We start from the raw sequence: 15,000 nt of genomic DNA, 5'->3' as shown, positions 1-15,000 counted from the left end.
GTAGGTTTGCATAAATTCTGCTTTCAGAACGATCCATAAACTGAGAGATGACAACACTGTTTTTTCCTCTGAAACACCTGTTTTCGGTGTTTGGAAACAAATATTGTGAATCAGGGGTTGTTTTTTAATTAAATGATAAAATTATGTTGTGTTGTATTAGGTTGACTAATTTATTAATTTTAAATTGTATTATTATTATTTTGTTAATATTATTATTTTTTTTTTTTTTTTACATTTTATGGATTGACCCAATCTCCTCTATGACCAAACTCTGTATATGAAACCATATTATTTATTTATGTATTTTAAATGGATTAATTATTATTAAACCACGTTTTGATTAATACAAAAATATGATAAAAAGTGATAGATGTCTTAATTCATGGACATAATTTTCATTTTGTGGGCTCTGTATATGGGAAATGTGTTAAAAAAGGCCAGATAACTAATAAATGTGTCACTTGCTGAAATAAGTTAATTATTAATGTAAGTTTCAAGCCTTTTATAATTTGTGACAATGTAACTATAATGCCAAAATATGTGCTAGAACAAGGCATATCCTATAACACGCAACAATAAGCCACTCCTTCAATTGTTCTATTTTTTTATGGCATAATGCACACATCCTTAAATGTAATCTAAACATTCCAAGTTAATATCTTACTTTTTGTACGATTTATAGTTTTTCCATGTCACAGTTTTAGCCTATTATTCTTGATTTCTCACAATTATATATTTTTTTATTGTGTGTGTCAGAGTAAATTGTGATGTGAATAAAGTCTCATGAACGTGTAGCCTTGTAGACATCGATAAGTATGATTGTACAGTGGACCAACGGCCAAGGTCAGAATTTTTTTGTTCAAAAACTTTCATTAGCATGTAGATAGAAATTAAAGCTCCTTAATACAACATAAGGAAATTATATAGTTATAATGGTTTTCAAAATGACTGTTTAATAACGATAACGTAGTAAGAGTCTGTGTTTTTTTTATGCATTAGGCTGCAGCCTATATCTCACGTTTTGAAATTAACTGTCTTAAAATAAATTTTAGATTAATTTTCTAATGATTTAATGTATGTGTGTTATAAAGTATTTTATGATGTTATATTATAAAGTTATTTTTGTTTCGTTATTTGATCTCTGTTCACAAAACAAAATATAATTCCAGTCAGTTTGCAAACTCCCTTTGCGTCCCTTTGCGCTAGTTTCATTAATGACTCTAACACACGACTAACTTGCAGTTAATGCGGTGGCCCTATGACGATAGTAGTCATTTTGGTTGGCTACTTCTGTAGCATCTGATGACCCCTTTTAAGTCAGATATCCAACCTGTGCACTCTGGGTAGATTGATAAACTTTAACCTCAGCAAGAGGTTATCATTCATCAACTTATTTTATGTAAAAAAAAAATCTGTTTTTGGCGAGACCACATGGTCATTATATTTACGTGACGTGATTGACTCAAACTCAATGAGGTTTGAATTGGGACATTTCAACATGGATGTTCCCTCTTCGACCTTGTCTGGAACACGGCATCAGCATTACTAAGGGTGGGAGTAAAAAAAAAAAAAAAAAAAAAAAAGATTCTCTTGGCTATTCAGCCAAGTGATGATATCTCAGATCATTATTTAGTTCTGTGCAAACTTCATATAGCCAAAATTGTAAATTCTACTTCTTGTTACAAGTATGGAAGAACCATCACTTCTACCACAAAAGACTGCTTTTCAAGTTATCTTCCTGATGTATCCAAATTCCTTAGCATATCCAAACCCTCAGAGCAACTTGATGTAACAGAAACTATGGACACTCTCTTTTCTAGCACTTTAAATACAGCTGCTCCTTTACGCTTAAGGAAGGTTAAGGAAAACAGTTTGACACCATGGTATAATGAGCATACTCGCACCCTAAAGAGAGCAGCCCGAAAAATGGAGCGCAGCTGGAGGAAAACAAAACTAGAGGTATTTCGTATTGCTTGGTGGGAAAGTAACATATCCTACAGAAAAGCATTAAAAACTGCTAGATCTGATTACTTTTCTTCTCTTTTAGAAGAAAACAAACATAACCCCAGGTATTTATTCAATACAGTGGCTAAATTAACAAAAAATAAAGCCTCAACAAGTGTTGACATTTCCCAACACCACAGCAGTAATGACTTTATGAACTACTTTACTTCTAAAATCGATACTATTAGAGATAAAATTGCAACCATTCAGCCGTCAGCTACAGTATCACATCAGACAGTGCACTATAGACCCCCTGAGGAACAGTTCCACTCATTCTCTACTATATTGTTAACTCATCTAAACCAACAACATGTATGTTAGACCCTATACCATCTAAGCTACTAAAAGAGGTGCTTCCAGAAGTCATAAATCCTCTTCTGACTATTATTAATTCCTCATTGTCATTAGGATATGTCCCCAAAACCTTTCATCAAAAAACCAAAACTTGACCCCAAAGAACTAGTTAATTATAGACCAATCTCGAATCTCCCTTTTCTGTCCAAGATACTAGAAAAGGTGGTATCCTCGCAATTATAATCCTCCTTAGAGAAAAATGGTATATGTGAGGATTTCCAGTCAGGATTTAGACCGTATCATAGTACTGAGACTGCTTTCCTTAGAGTTACAAATTATCTGCTCTTATCATCTGATCATGGGTGTATCTCTCTATTGGATCTTAGTGCTGCATTTGACACAATTGACCACAACATTCTTTTGCATAGACTTGAACACTTTGTTGGCATCAGTGGAAGTGCATTAGCATGGTTTAAATCGTACTTATATGACCGCTATCAGTTCGTAGCAGTAAATGAAAATGTATCATATCGATCACAAGTGCGGTATGGAGTACCTCAAGGCTCAGTACTAGGGCCGCTACTCTTCACGCTTTATATGTTACTCTTGGGAGATATCATCAGGAAACATGGTGTTAGCTTTCACTGTTATGCTGATGATACTCAGCTCTATATTTCTTCATGGCCCGGTGAAACACACCAATTTGAAAAACTAATGGAATGCATAGTCTATATAAAAAACTGGATGACGAGTAATTTCTTACTGCTAAATTCTGGATGTTAATTATAGGACCTAAAATCTCCGCTTGTAATAACCTAGAACACTGTCTAAGACTTGATGGTTGCACTGTCAATTCTTTGTCATCAGTTAGGAACCTAGGTGTGCTATTTGATCGCAATCTTTCCTTAGAAAGCCACATTTCTAGCATTTGTAAAACTGCATTTTTCCATCTCAAAAATATATCTAAATTACGGCCTATGCTCTCAATGTCAAATGCAGAAATGTTAATCCATGCATTTATGACCTCAAGGTTAGATTATTGTAATGCTTTATTGGGTGGTTGTTCTGCATGCTTAGTAAACAAACTACAGCTAGTCCAAAATTAGCCCGGTCCTGTCATCGCTGCACTGGCTCCCTATCAAACATCGTATAGATTTTAAAATATTGCTTATTATAAAGCTTATAAAGCCCTGAATGGTTTAGCACCTCAGTATTTGAATGAGCTCCTTTTACATTATACTTCTCTACGTCCGCTACTTTCTCAAAACTCTCTCAAATTGATAATACCTAGAATATCAAAATCAACTGCGGGCGGCAGATCCTTTTCCTATTTGGCGCCTAAACTCTGGAATAACCTACCTAACATTGTTCGGGTGGCAGACACACTCTTGCAGTTTATATCTAGATTAAAGACCCATCTCTTTAACCTGGCATACACATAGCATACTAATATGCTCTTAATATCCAAATCCATTTTTAGGCTGCATTAAAAGGGTAAACCGGAACCGGAAACACTTCACATAACACCCTATGTACTTGCTACATCATTAGAAGAATGGCATCTAAGCTAATATTTGTCTGTTTCTCTCTTATTCCGAGGTCACCGTAGCCACCAGATCCAGTCTGTGTCCAGATCAGAGGATCACTTGCAGTCACCCAGATGAAGTACGTATCCAGACCAGGTGGTGGATCAGCACCTAGAAAGGACCTCTATTGCCCCTGAAAGACAGCGGAGACCAGGACAACTAGAGCCTCTGGCTTGCTTAGTTGGGGTCACTTCATCTACAGCGATATCGTTGACTTGATTGCAAATAAATGCACATACACTATTTAACTGAACAGAGATGACATAACTGAATTCAATGATGAACTGCCTTTAACTATCATTTTGCATTATTGAGACACTGTTTTACAATGTATTTTGTTTCAAGCACTATATAAATAAAGGTGACTTTGACTTTGATTGGGGAAAAAAATAAAATTAATAATAATAATAATAAAAATATATATATACACATATATATTTTTATATATTTTTAGGTTTAAAATTTTTTTATATCTTTCTTAGAATCATTAAACAGATACAGAGAGACAGAGATGGGAGGAGAAATAGGAAAAACAGGACTGAGTTATCTCAGGTTACTTGTGGTTCCATAGGTCTGTGCATGACTGAGCACTCAGTGCAATTTCCACCGGAGTATAGTTCAGATCCTTGTGGCAAAGTAGACTGCTTGGGTGGAGCAGAATGAGAGATGACCTGAAGATTCTTACGATACCTCTCATCAGCCTGTGAGAGGGACAGAAAACAGGACGAGAAAACAACAACAAAAAACAGGATCAGCAGGTACCAAGGCAACACACAGATAGCATTGTGCCATTGATACAATGTTGAGTTTTGATCCAAACCATCATTTTAGTTGAGATTGATATTTCAGTGTTTAAAGTATGTTGGATCAGCATTAAACATTTTATTAAAGTTGTCAGCACACATGGGTAAAGAACTAATAGTGATTTGTGGTTGATTATCACAAGATCATGCAGGCATGTATCTCTGCAGAACACTAGTGGATGTCTCACAATCAGCAGGGCATGTCAAACCATGATGGGCATTTTCAACTGCTTTGGCCGATTTCCTCTAATCGATAGGGGGTTGGTATAGGGGTGAGTCTTCAAGTATATTTATATAAAATAATAACAATATGTGTAGTTGCACACTGAAAATGCACACTGGTTGATATACACCCATTCTGGTTGTGTGTGTGCACTTCACAGTAATCTAAATCATGCTTCCATATTAGAAAGAAAACAAAGGTGCATCCTACACAGAATTCTTGTTCATTTAACCACTTGACATGCATGACTTCTCTAGGTTTCAACAATGGTGCATCTATCTTAAAAAGTGAATACATCTTGCTTTAGTAATAATTATTAGGAAATTTCTGATTAAAGTTTCAACAATATTTAACAGATTTCTTGAAGTGCATGAACATTCTTCATGACATGAACATAAGAATATCATAGTTTACACATAGCCAATGTATTGATCTATGAGTCAATGCTTGCAGAGCACCTTGCCTTCTTTCCTTTAGTAGAAGTTAAAACAGATGAGGATGGACAATTAAAAAAAGAAAAGAAAAGTAAAGACAGGCACCCTCCTGATAATGGTGACATTTGATTATACAATGAGTTGTAGTCTAAAGAATCGTCACCTGTCTTGGGACTTGAAGCTATCCTATGCCTTATCTCCTGCTCCCTGATAACTGCTTAAACATGTAATCAATCATTCATAATTATTCAGAAAGTGACAGACATGGCTATTTTGTGATATTTTAAAAGAGTAAGGACTACATAAGACTATATCTTATGTAGGTAGATTTGCTGCTTTACCATGTTAAGTTTTATCCATTATACAATTTATTGCCTTTTTACTCCATCAAAAATGTTAGTAAGTTATATATCATTTGTAAGCTTAAAACCTAAAAATTAATCCTTGCGTTACCATGAAAATAATACTTTTGGTGGTCTCCTCCCCCTAAGTGGGTGGTGTATTGAGTCTCAAAATTATCTGTGATTGAAGTAATATTGACATAAAAAGGTGGATATTTGTGACAGAAAAATGCATAAAAAATGAAAATGGAGTTTGGGTGTTATTTAATGGTCTAAATAAAACCTCAATTTTGTTTTATTTCAAATTTGAAAAATAAATTATTTAGAGATAAGTCTTTCATTTTATAGCAGATTTTTTGTGTAAAATATCTGTTATTAAAAATATTAATTTTATATGAAATAAAATTCAAATTTTAGAAGTGCATTTTCTTTAGAGAAAAATGTAATTTTTATAACTTTGATACTTTCATATTTTGAAATGATTCTACAACAACAACAAAACAATAACTTGCCGATTGTCTTCTTTAAAGAGATTCCAACCTTTGGTCTGCATTCCATAGCGTACATTAATTATAACAATTTAATTAAGGGACATTTTGATCCAGTTGGTCGTTATCTCAGAATAAACCCAGACTGGGTGATCAGGACCCCGACAAGAAGCCGGAATAACTTGCTTATTAAATGGGTAAAAAGATTCATTTTTACCATATTATGTGTTCAAATTAATGCTGAAGTCTTTTATTGCAACACGCGTTAGTTAACTTTCACGTATATGTTCAAAAATGGGGGGTGGCAGTTAAGAGGAAAAATAAACTGTCATTAACATTATTGAATGTGACGATGACAACTGAATTGACTTGCTTTTAAGTAAATTCATACTCTCTTTTTCAGATGTCAGAGAACATAAATGAAAAGAGGCAGTAGACTGATGCAAGTCATATTTTGAAAACTTGAACCATTGGATCACTTGTTGTAATGACATCAGACTTCTGAAAATAATGTAATTTCTAAAGGATCCAATGCTTTTGTCCTTTTTGCCCCACTCGCTCTCTCTCACTCTCTCCAAGCATTTTTCTCCTTTTCTTTTTGTGATTGTGTTAAACAGTCAAATAAAATAAATTGACTCAACTGCTGGAAAGGTGTCATTTATGTTTGAAAAGGTTTTCCCCAAACTTTGAAATGGTCAAAAATATTAATGTTGTTTTAACATTCAATTCAAGTTTATTTGTATAGCGCTTTTTACAATACAAATCATTAAAAAGCAACTTTACAGAAAATTAAGTTTCTACAATATTTAGTAGTAGCTTAATAAGTGGTGACTGTCAGTTTGTGCGCGTATAACAGGATTTTTCAGAAAAAATAAATACAAGACATTGTCAGCCAGACGATGAACATTATTAACAACAATTATTACCGTATTTTCCGGACTATAAGTCACACTTTTTTTCATAGTTTGGCTGGTCGTGCGACTTATTTATCAAAATTAATTTGACATGAACCAAGAGAAATGAACTAAGACGAACCAAGAGAAAACATTACAGTCTACAGCCACGAGAGGGTGCTCTATGCTGCTCACTGCTCCTGTAGTCTAAACTGAGCAGCATAGAGCTCCCTCTCGCGGCTGTAGACGGTAATGTTTTCTCTTGGTGCTTGGTTCTAAATAAATGAGACTTATAGTCCAGTGCGTCTTATATACGTTTTTTTCCTCATGACGTATTTTTGGACTGATGCGACTTATACTCAGGTGTGACTTATAGTCCGAAAAATACGGTATATGATGCAGTCACACTTGTAGCAATATTTGTTAGTTCTGTTGTTGATTCAGGGTTCACATTCACATTAACTTACTTAACTTACTTAATTATGTTGACATTTCAGTTTTACTTACAATGTTCCAACAAACATTGATCAAATTATATTACCAATGACATTTTTTGTTTATTTCAATATTGATTCAACAGCAGTGATGTAGAATCGGCCATTGTGTAATGCTGATTTAACCTTTTTGTTGTTGTTGAAATCTTACCAATGTTTCAACATTAATTGAGGGTACAAAAGCAATGTTGAACCAACATCAATTCACTATCTTGATTTAAGGACATTTTTATTGATTTTCTGTTGAAATCTTAATCTTCTTTTAACATTACTTGTGGGTGCAAAAGTAATATTAACCCAACATCACTTTGTAATGTTTATGTAATAGTAATGTTAACCCATCAACATAATATTGTTTCAATGGATGCTTGCCATCTAGGCAGTCAGGATATGGTCTTCATGACACCATGCTAATATTTGACTTCCTGCTCGACTGAGATGAAACCGGTAAGTGGGAATGATACAACAGAGGAAGCTCTATTAGAGCATAATGTATGTATAATAATCCAAATAATAAATAATTCAAACACTATAACCTGCCTTCAACATATTCTAATTCCTTCATTTCAATATTCTATAAAAAGGCAATGCATTGACTGGAGAAAAGCCCCATATGCAAAATAAAAAATAATAACAACAAAAATCTGCTACAAGCAGCATTAGGCCAGTGACACACTGGCTGCGTGGCATCTCTGCTGCGTGTCAGGAGCGTGGTGGCTGCCTCGCGTTTTCAGTGTCTTTACACACCAGAACCGTGCCTGATGCGGCGCTGGCGTGCTGCTGCTTTAGAGGGAGGTCGCCGACAGACCAGGATCTTGTCTTCATGACAACAATATCAACTTTTTTTTTACTACCTACACCTACTGATAACCTACACCTACTGATAAAGGACACGTCAACAGTATTGACTGCAAAATAGAGTATGTTTGACAGGTGCAATATTTGAAAATCGATAATTATTTATTTTTTAAATTACATTTATATCTGAATTTATGTCAACCTTTAGACTTGAAAATATCAAAATGTCATGAATTAATATGTATGTGTGTACAAAATGACATATAAACATATTTCCTATTATATTTTGTCTGGAAACGCTTCCAACATGCATGCGTGTCACGTGAAAAATAGGCGTCGGTTCTATTTCTAGCATGCATGCGTTTTCCGCACGTCTCACACAGGCAGTCTGCAAGCTCTAACCTGTTAACATGGGAGCCGAATTAAAAACAGAAAAGCCACACAGCTGAGACGCTTGCGCCATGCATCCAGTGTGTCGCCGGCCTTAGTGAATGCTGGGGGAGTACATAATGAGTAGATGTGTTCAGGCCTCCCATAACCCTATGGAGGATAATCCATTTGGAGAATGAATGGGTGGAATGCATGAATGTCTTTGAGCCAGGACTCTCATCAAACGTGTGAAGTTTGGGGCAGATTCCTTTTTTATGTCGAAACATACAAATTTGTCAGACCACAACAGACATGCTGTTAACTCAAAAGCTTCACAATATAGCATTGCAAATGCCTTTAGATTAGACTAACTAAATGTACTGTTAAATCTACGGGAAGAGTTTGCCAAAGTATGACACCTGTATAAAAAAAAAAAAAAAAAAAAAAAAAAAAACAACTTTAAAACAGCACAAAATTTGCTCAGAAAAATTCTAAATGACTAACATCCTGTTGGGTTCATGGTATAGCTCTAACAGACTTTTTGTGGGTGTTTTGATGTTGCCTAAACTATGCCAGAAAAAAAAAAGAGCCACAAAAAAACTATGCGTAACATTACAAAATATTTTAAATACATCCATAGCTTTCACACACTCCTTGGACGCACTCATTTCCCAAGTTGTGCTAATAAATGTATTTCATGATCTGGGTCATTTTTTAATAGAAAACCACACATAGGGCCACGTCATTTAATTAGCAATGCATTTGCGCCCATTTGTGTGCCCATGGGCATGCTGTTCTAAAAAAAAAAAAGAGCTGTGTTCAGGTGCAATGCTGGCTATTTCAAGGAGCTGAAAATAGACTGGCGCAATTTTTTTTGTTGTTATTTAAAGAGCACGTTGGTAGAAAATGCGTCTCTGGGCAGGTCCACAGTGCACGTTGACTTTGCTTATTACACACAGGGATGCGCATCACACAAACATGCCAAATATTAAAAACAAAATGATTAGTGTAAAAGAATATTATTGTGTAGGCTACATAAATCTAAAAATTTAATGATGGATAGCCATTGCGTGTATTAGAATTAGGCTACCTATTTGCAATTCAGCCTATTACTACTTATAATTATGAATTAAATTCTACTTCATCCCATGCCACCTTGACCTCGGGAAGCTTGCACGCTCACACACAAGCAGATCAGTTTTTTTATTGCTTTTAGAGACGTTCAGCTTTGCTGCCAATAAACTGTGCCATGTAAATAGCGATCCCCATGTAAATAGCGATCCGCCATGGCACGATTGCACAGTGTTGTAGTCGAGACCAGCTCATTCGAGTCCGAGTCCAGATCGAGTCCAGAGAGGGTCGAGTCCGAGTCAAGACCGAGTTCAGAAAGGGTCGAGTCCGAGTCAAGACCGAGTTCAGAAAGGGTCGAGTCCGAGTCAAGACCGAGTTCAGAAAGGGTCGAGTCCGAGTCAAGACCGAGACCAGAGAGATTGGGTCTGAGACAAGACCTAAAGAAATCTTCAAGAGTATGTCAAATGTTTGGTGGAAACAATAAACGTTAAAAGGGCCACATAGTATGTGGTGTAAAGGTAATTTTATTAGTATTATGAAGTGTTACTTGTCAATATTAAGTGCTCATTTTCACACAACACCGTTGTACCACTATACACATCCATATAACCTTTCTAGTACACATAATATTACTGTACGACTCTATATTGTAATTCTACATAACACTTCTAGTACAAGTAACATTACTGTACCACTATACCTGTAAATGTTCAACTGTAACAGCTTTTACATAACTTTTAACCTTGAAGCTTAACTAATGACTGCTAATATCCCTACAATGTCTTGGATTATGTGCACTTTAGATGCTGTGAAGATTACAGATGGGCATATAATTACTTTTCAAAAAAATAAGTGAGGAGACCATCCTGCTACCCAACCAAGCACGATGTGGTCTCATGATCAATCCACCCCAACTAAAAACTCTCTCTACTGGTGCAGAGGAAGCGGGGACACAATGGATGGTGCGTTTTAATGCAGGGTAAAATACACACTAGTCAAAGTTTTTTTTAGTTACGGAGGGCATACACACAAGAGCCGACTGACTGTCCAGGAAAATTTCATCCAAAAGTGTGTATGTGCCAGGGGAAGAATGCTGGATGAAATGCCATATAAATTCAATGCATTCTGTCAGACATTTTTTGGGGGGGAGATGTTTAGTGTTGAGACAGTCAGTCTATATAATTTAATTAAACAATATTTGTTTTTTTTCTGTGACCATTTTGTCCTACTTTGTAAAAATAACACAGTTGAGAGAAATAATGTAGCAATGTGGCTTTCTAGAAAGCGGGATCACTACAGGCGGATGGCAGGAGGGTAACTTAAGGCCGGTGACACACTGGCTGCTAGGCGTCTCTGCTGCGTGCCAGAAGCGTGGTGGCTGCTTCGCGTTTTCTGTGTCTTTACACACCAGAAGCGTGCCTGCACGCGGTGCTTGGTGCGCTGCTGCGGCTGTAGGTGACATAGAGGGAGGCCGCCAAAAAACCAGGCTCTTGTCTTCTATCAACTTTTTTTTTTTTTTTTTTTTTTTTACACACACCTACTGATAGGACACCGTCAACAGTATTGACGGCAAAATAGAGTATGTTTGACAGGTGGAATATTTGACAATCGATCATTATTAATTTATTTTTTAAATTACATTTATATCTGAATTTATGTCAACCTATAGACTTTCAAATATCCAAATGTCATGAATTAATATGTATTTGTGTACAAAATGACATATAAACATATTTTCCTAGTATATTTTGCCTGGAAACGCTTCCAACATGCACGCGTGTCGCGTGAAAAATAGGCGTCGGTTCTATTTCTAGCATGCACGGGTTTTCCACGCGTCTCACGCAGGCAGTCTGCAAGATCTAACCTGTTAACATGGGAGCCGAATTAAAAACAGACACGCCACGCATTGTGTTGCTTGCCTAACGTCTCACGTCAAAAGAAAATCACCAGTCATTGGATGTGTCAATCATACATCAATTTAAATAAACATTAACATACAGTAATAATCATGAAATATTTTGATTGGGACTCGAGTGGACTCGGGCATAAGTCCGATTCCTAATATGTTCGAGTCCGAGTCAATACCGAGTCAAAATGCACACAAGTCCATGGCAAGACCGAGACCATTAAAATACGGTCTCGAGACCGAGTCCAAGACCGAGTCCGAGTCTCGAGTACTGAACACTGCGATTGCATCTTGCTCTTAAAGGGAATGGTAGATGGCAGTCTGATTGGTGTATTGAACGGTACGCCCATTACTCATTAAGAGAATAGTGACAACCCATTCAAAAATGTGGTTGGATGAGAAGTATAAACATATTCCATTCCCGACACCCTATTGGTTTGTACACGATCCTTCACACCTACACATGACACAAATCACATCACACTCCTGCAAGGACATAGCCAGCGTTGGGTTCGTTTATCAAAAAATATATTTCTTAAAAGTAGGGTTGGGTATGGAACTGGTGTAACGGATATGCAGGTCATCGATTCATGGGTTCTGAACTAATGAATCATGGTTAATTAAATCTAAAACAATGAAAACCCAAAGCTTTTAGATTTTGAATTCAGGCATATAAACCCAACTCTTTCTAAACTAAATGCCTGGCCTGGCGCCAGCCTGGCTGGATTTAAATTATTTACGACGCTCATAAATTCCACAGTCATGTGAGCAGCCTCAAAGGAGAAACGAAACACGTTCCACACACACACATAAGAACACACACACAAACAAACTTTTCTTTACGCTCTTTATGGAAGTCCTTAGTAATATGTATTTTGAACCGGTTTGTGTGTTGCATACAATGGTTAATCCTTGTTATAAATTGGAAATGTTTCTCCTAATTTTAATGTTCTCAAATAGAATCATGAGTTGTAACCCTACCCCCTTAGCAGGTCATAAAACTTTATGACCTAACAAACAGGACAGGAAAGCTAACTCTTAGAAAAGAGAATAGTACCCTTTTATTTTCTCAATGTATTCTAAATGTATTGAGTATTGCCTTCTTGTGCAGTAGATATTTCCCCATATAAATTGGAGTATCTGCAGTTTTAGCATGTGTTAATCAAACTTTAAATGTGTGTATGAATATAATGCATATGAATATAATGTCGTGTTTCTATCAGTTATTTATGTAATTTTTGGTATCGGCGTAATTATCATGTTGTGACTAACTATCCACCTAAATGGATTTAAGGTAAAATGTATTAATCTGGAATTACGAACTTGCTAGAATATCACTACTGAAATCTGATAAGCCAGGACTTATTAGAGTGGGTGTTTCCCCAGAAACAAAGGAACTTTTTCCCGCTTCAGATCATGGGCGTTCAATGGTTGTTCACGCAAACAGAGGCGTGAACCAGTGAAGCCATAAGAACTGACCCAGGAAGTTCCTCCCCCTTCTTCTTCTTCTTCTCCTCTTGCTTTCTTACCCCGCTCGTCCTTCTTCACGGCCTTGCTCCGCTCTCCTATCGCCGTTGATCTAAGCACGGCGGCTGAGAGAACAGCCTTTTCTCATGGCTCCTTCAGGAGCTTTCATCTCCATTGTTTTCGTTTTTTTTTCCTTACTATGTTTATTCACCTATTCGCCTCTCCACACGAGGAAGACAAATTCTGAAACATTGCTTTGTTGGACCTTTCAAATACCGGGCGATTCCGCAGCAGCCCCGGAACACACGAAAGAACACACCTAGCCACAAAGGACCACGCTCACACGCACGCTGGTCTGGCGAGTCACAAAGAGACCACATGCAAGTATCATTCTCTATGGAGATTTAAATGCTGCTTATAGTTTGTCTATTACCTTTTCAAGGTGATTTGATTCGTTGTTGTCTTTCAAGGGTTACTATCTGTGAGTTTGCATAACTGAGTGTAACTCTGATCACGCCTAATTCTCTCACCTATCTCTCTCTCACTCATTCTCTCTCTCTCCCTCATTGGATTCCGTTATGTCTTTTACAAAGTATACTGTCTGTATTGCCGTATGCGTATTTACTTTGTTTGACGTATTATTAGTTCAATTATTAAAAACTAATATATATTCATGATTGCCTCTAACAAAAATGCTCACCTCACGAGTCAATGGAATGTCTCATCTTTAGCTACAAGCTCTTTACTTTTAGTAACGAAATTTCATAATGATATGATAATGTTTTCATGGCCATAGAATATTTTTCCTTGAATTATAAGAAGTGATAACTTTATTGAAAGTTGATAAGTTAATCTTGGTCATAAGTTAATGACCAAGTTTGGAGTTGATCTGAGTAAATCTGTAGGAGGAGTTAAGTACAACCCCTGAAAATAGCAAAAACCACCAATTTTGCAGAGAAAATTCTAAATAACGGACTTCCTGTTGGGATTGGGATTTTGTACCAAGATACTTTTTTTTGTAGATATTGGTGTGTTACATGTGTGTTCCGATTTTTGTTCATGTACGTGAAACATAGCTCGAGGCGCACTACGTTGATAGTGTATACGCACACCGTTGAAAGTGTATAGGTGGCGCTATTGAGCCATTTTGCCACACCTGATGGAATATTGGCCTTCAGATCTGTTCAGGCAAGGAATATATCAAAGTTTACTCCATATTTGTGCCAATCTTTGTGTTGCCAGCAGGTGGTGCTCTCATTATAATAGACTATTGGCCTTCAGATGTGTTCAGGGCAGGACTCTTATCGAACATGTGAAGTTTGGGGAAGATCGGACAAATTATGCCTGAGTTACAACAACTTTTCTTGTTGTGGCGAGACATCAAAATTTGTCATGACGCCATGGACATGCCCTTTAACAAAAACTCAAGATCTCCACAAGTTAACATTGCACAGGCCTTTAGATTAGACTGACTACAAAAAATACATTAATCTCAAAAAAATTCTAGGAGTAGTTTGTCACAGCATACAACATGTCACTTCCTGTTGCCAGCAGGTGGCGCTATGACTATAACTGAATATGGGCATGTAGATCTGTTAAGGGCAGAAGTCTTATCTAACATGTGAAGTTTGGGGCAGATTGGACATTGTAAGTCTGAGTAACAGCAACTTCCTTTTTCATGGCGAAACATCGAAATTTGTCAGGCCGCCATGGACACGCCCTTTAACGAAACCTCAAGATCTTCACAATTTAACATTGTAAAGGCCTTTGATTTAACTGACCGAGGTTGCTGTTGATCTGAATAAATCTCTAGGAGGAGTTCGTTAAAG

At 36.6% G+C, this 15,000-nt stretch overlaps 1 protein-coding gene across 6 annotated transcripts in view; it reads right to left on the bottom strand.

Annotated features, from left to right (window-relative positions):
* Nucleotides 1-15,000, bottom strand: part of LOC128015742 (mitogen-activated protein kinase kinase kinase kinase 4) — a 395,708-nt gene that overhangs the window by 183,736 nt on the left and 196,972 nt on the right. For all 6 annotated transcript variants that reach the window (XM_052599872.1, XM_052599965.1, XM_052600194.1 and 3 more), the window contains exon 15: nt 4,442-4,585. In XM_052599872.1, coding sequence (XP_052455832.1) covers nt 4,442-4,585 — 144 coding nt within the window. The remainder of the gene's footprint in view (nt 1-4,441; nt 4,586-15,000) is intronic.

This window comes from Carassius gibelio, chromosome A1 (genome assembly GCF_023724105.1).
Source record: "Carassius gibelio isolate Cgi1373 ecotype wild population from Czech Republic chromosome A1, carGib1.2-hapl.c, whole genome shotgun sequence".
Taxonomy (NCBI): Eukaryota; Metazoa; Chordata; class Actinopteri; order Cypriniformes; family Cyprinidae; genus Carassius; species Carassius gibelio.
Note: the sequence above shows the minus strand (reverse complement) of the source record. Positions and strands in the feature narration are given on the sequence as shown.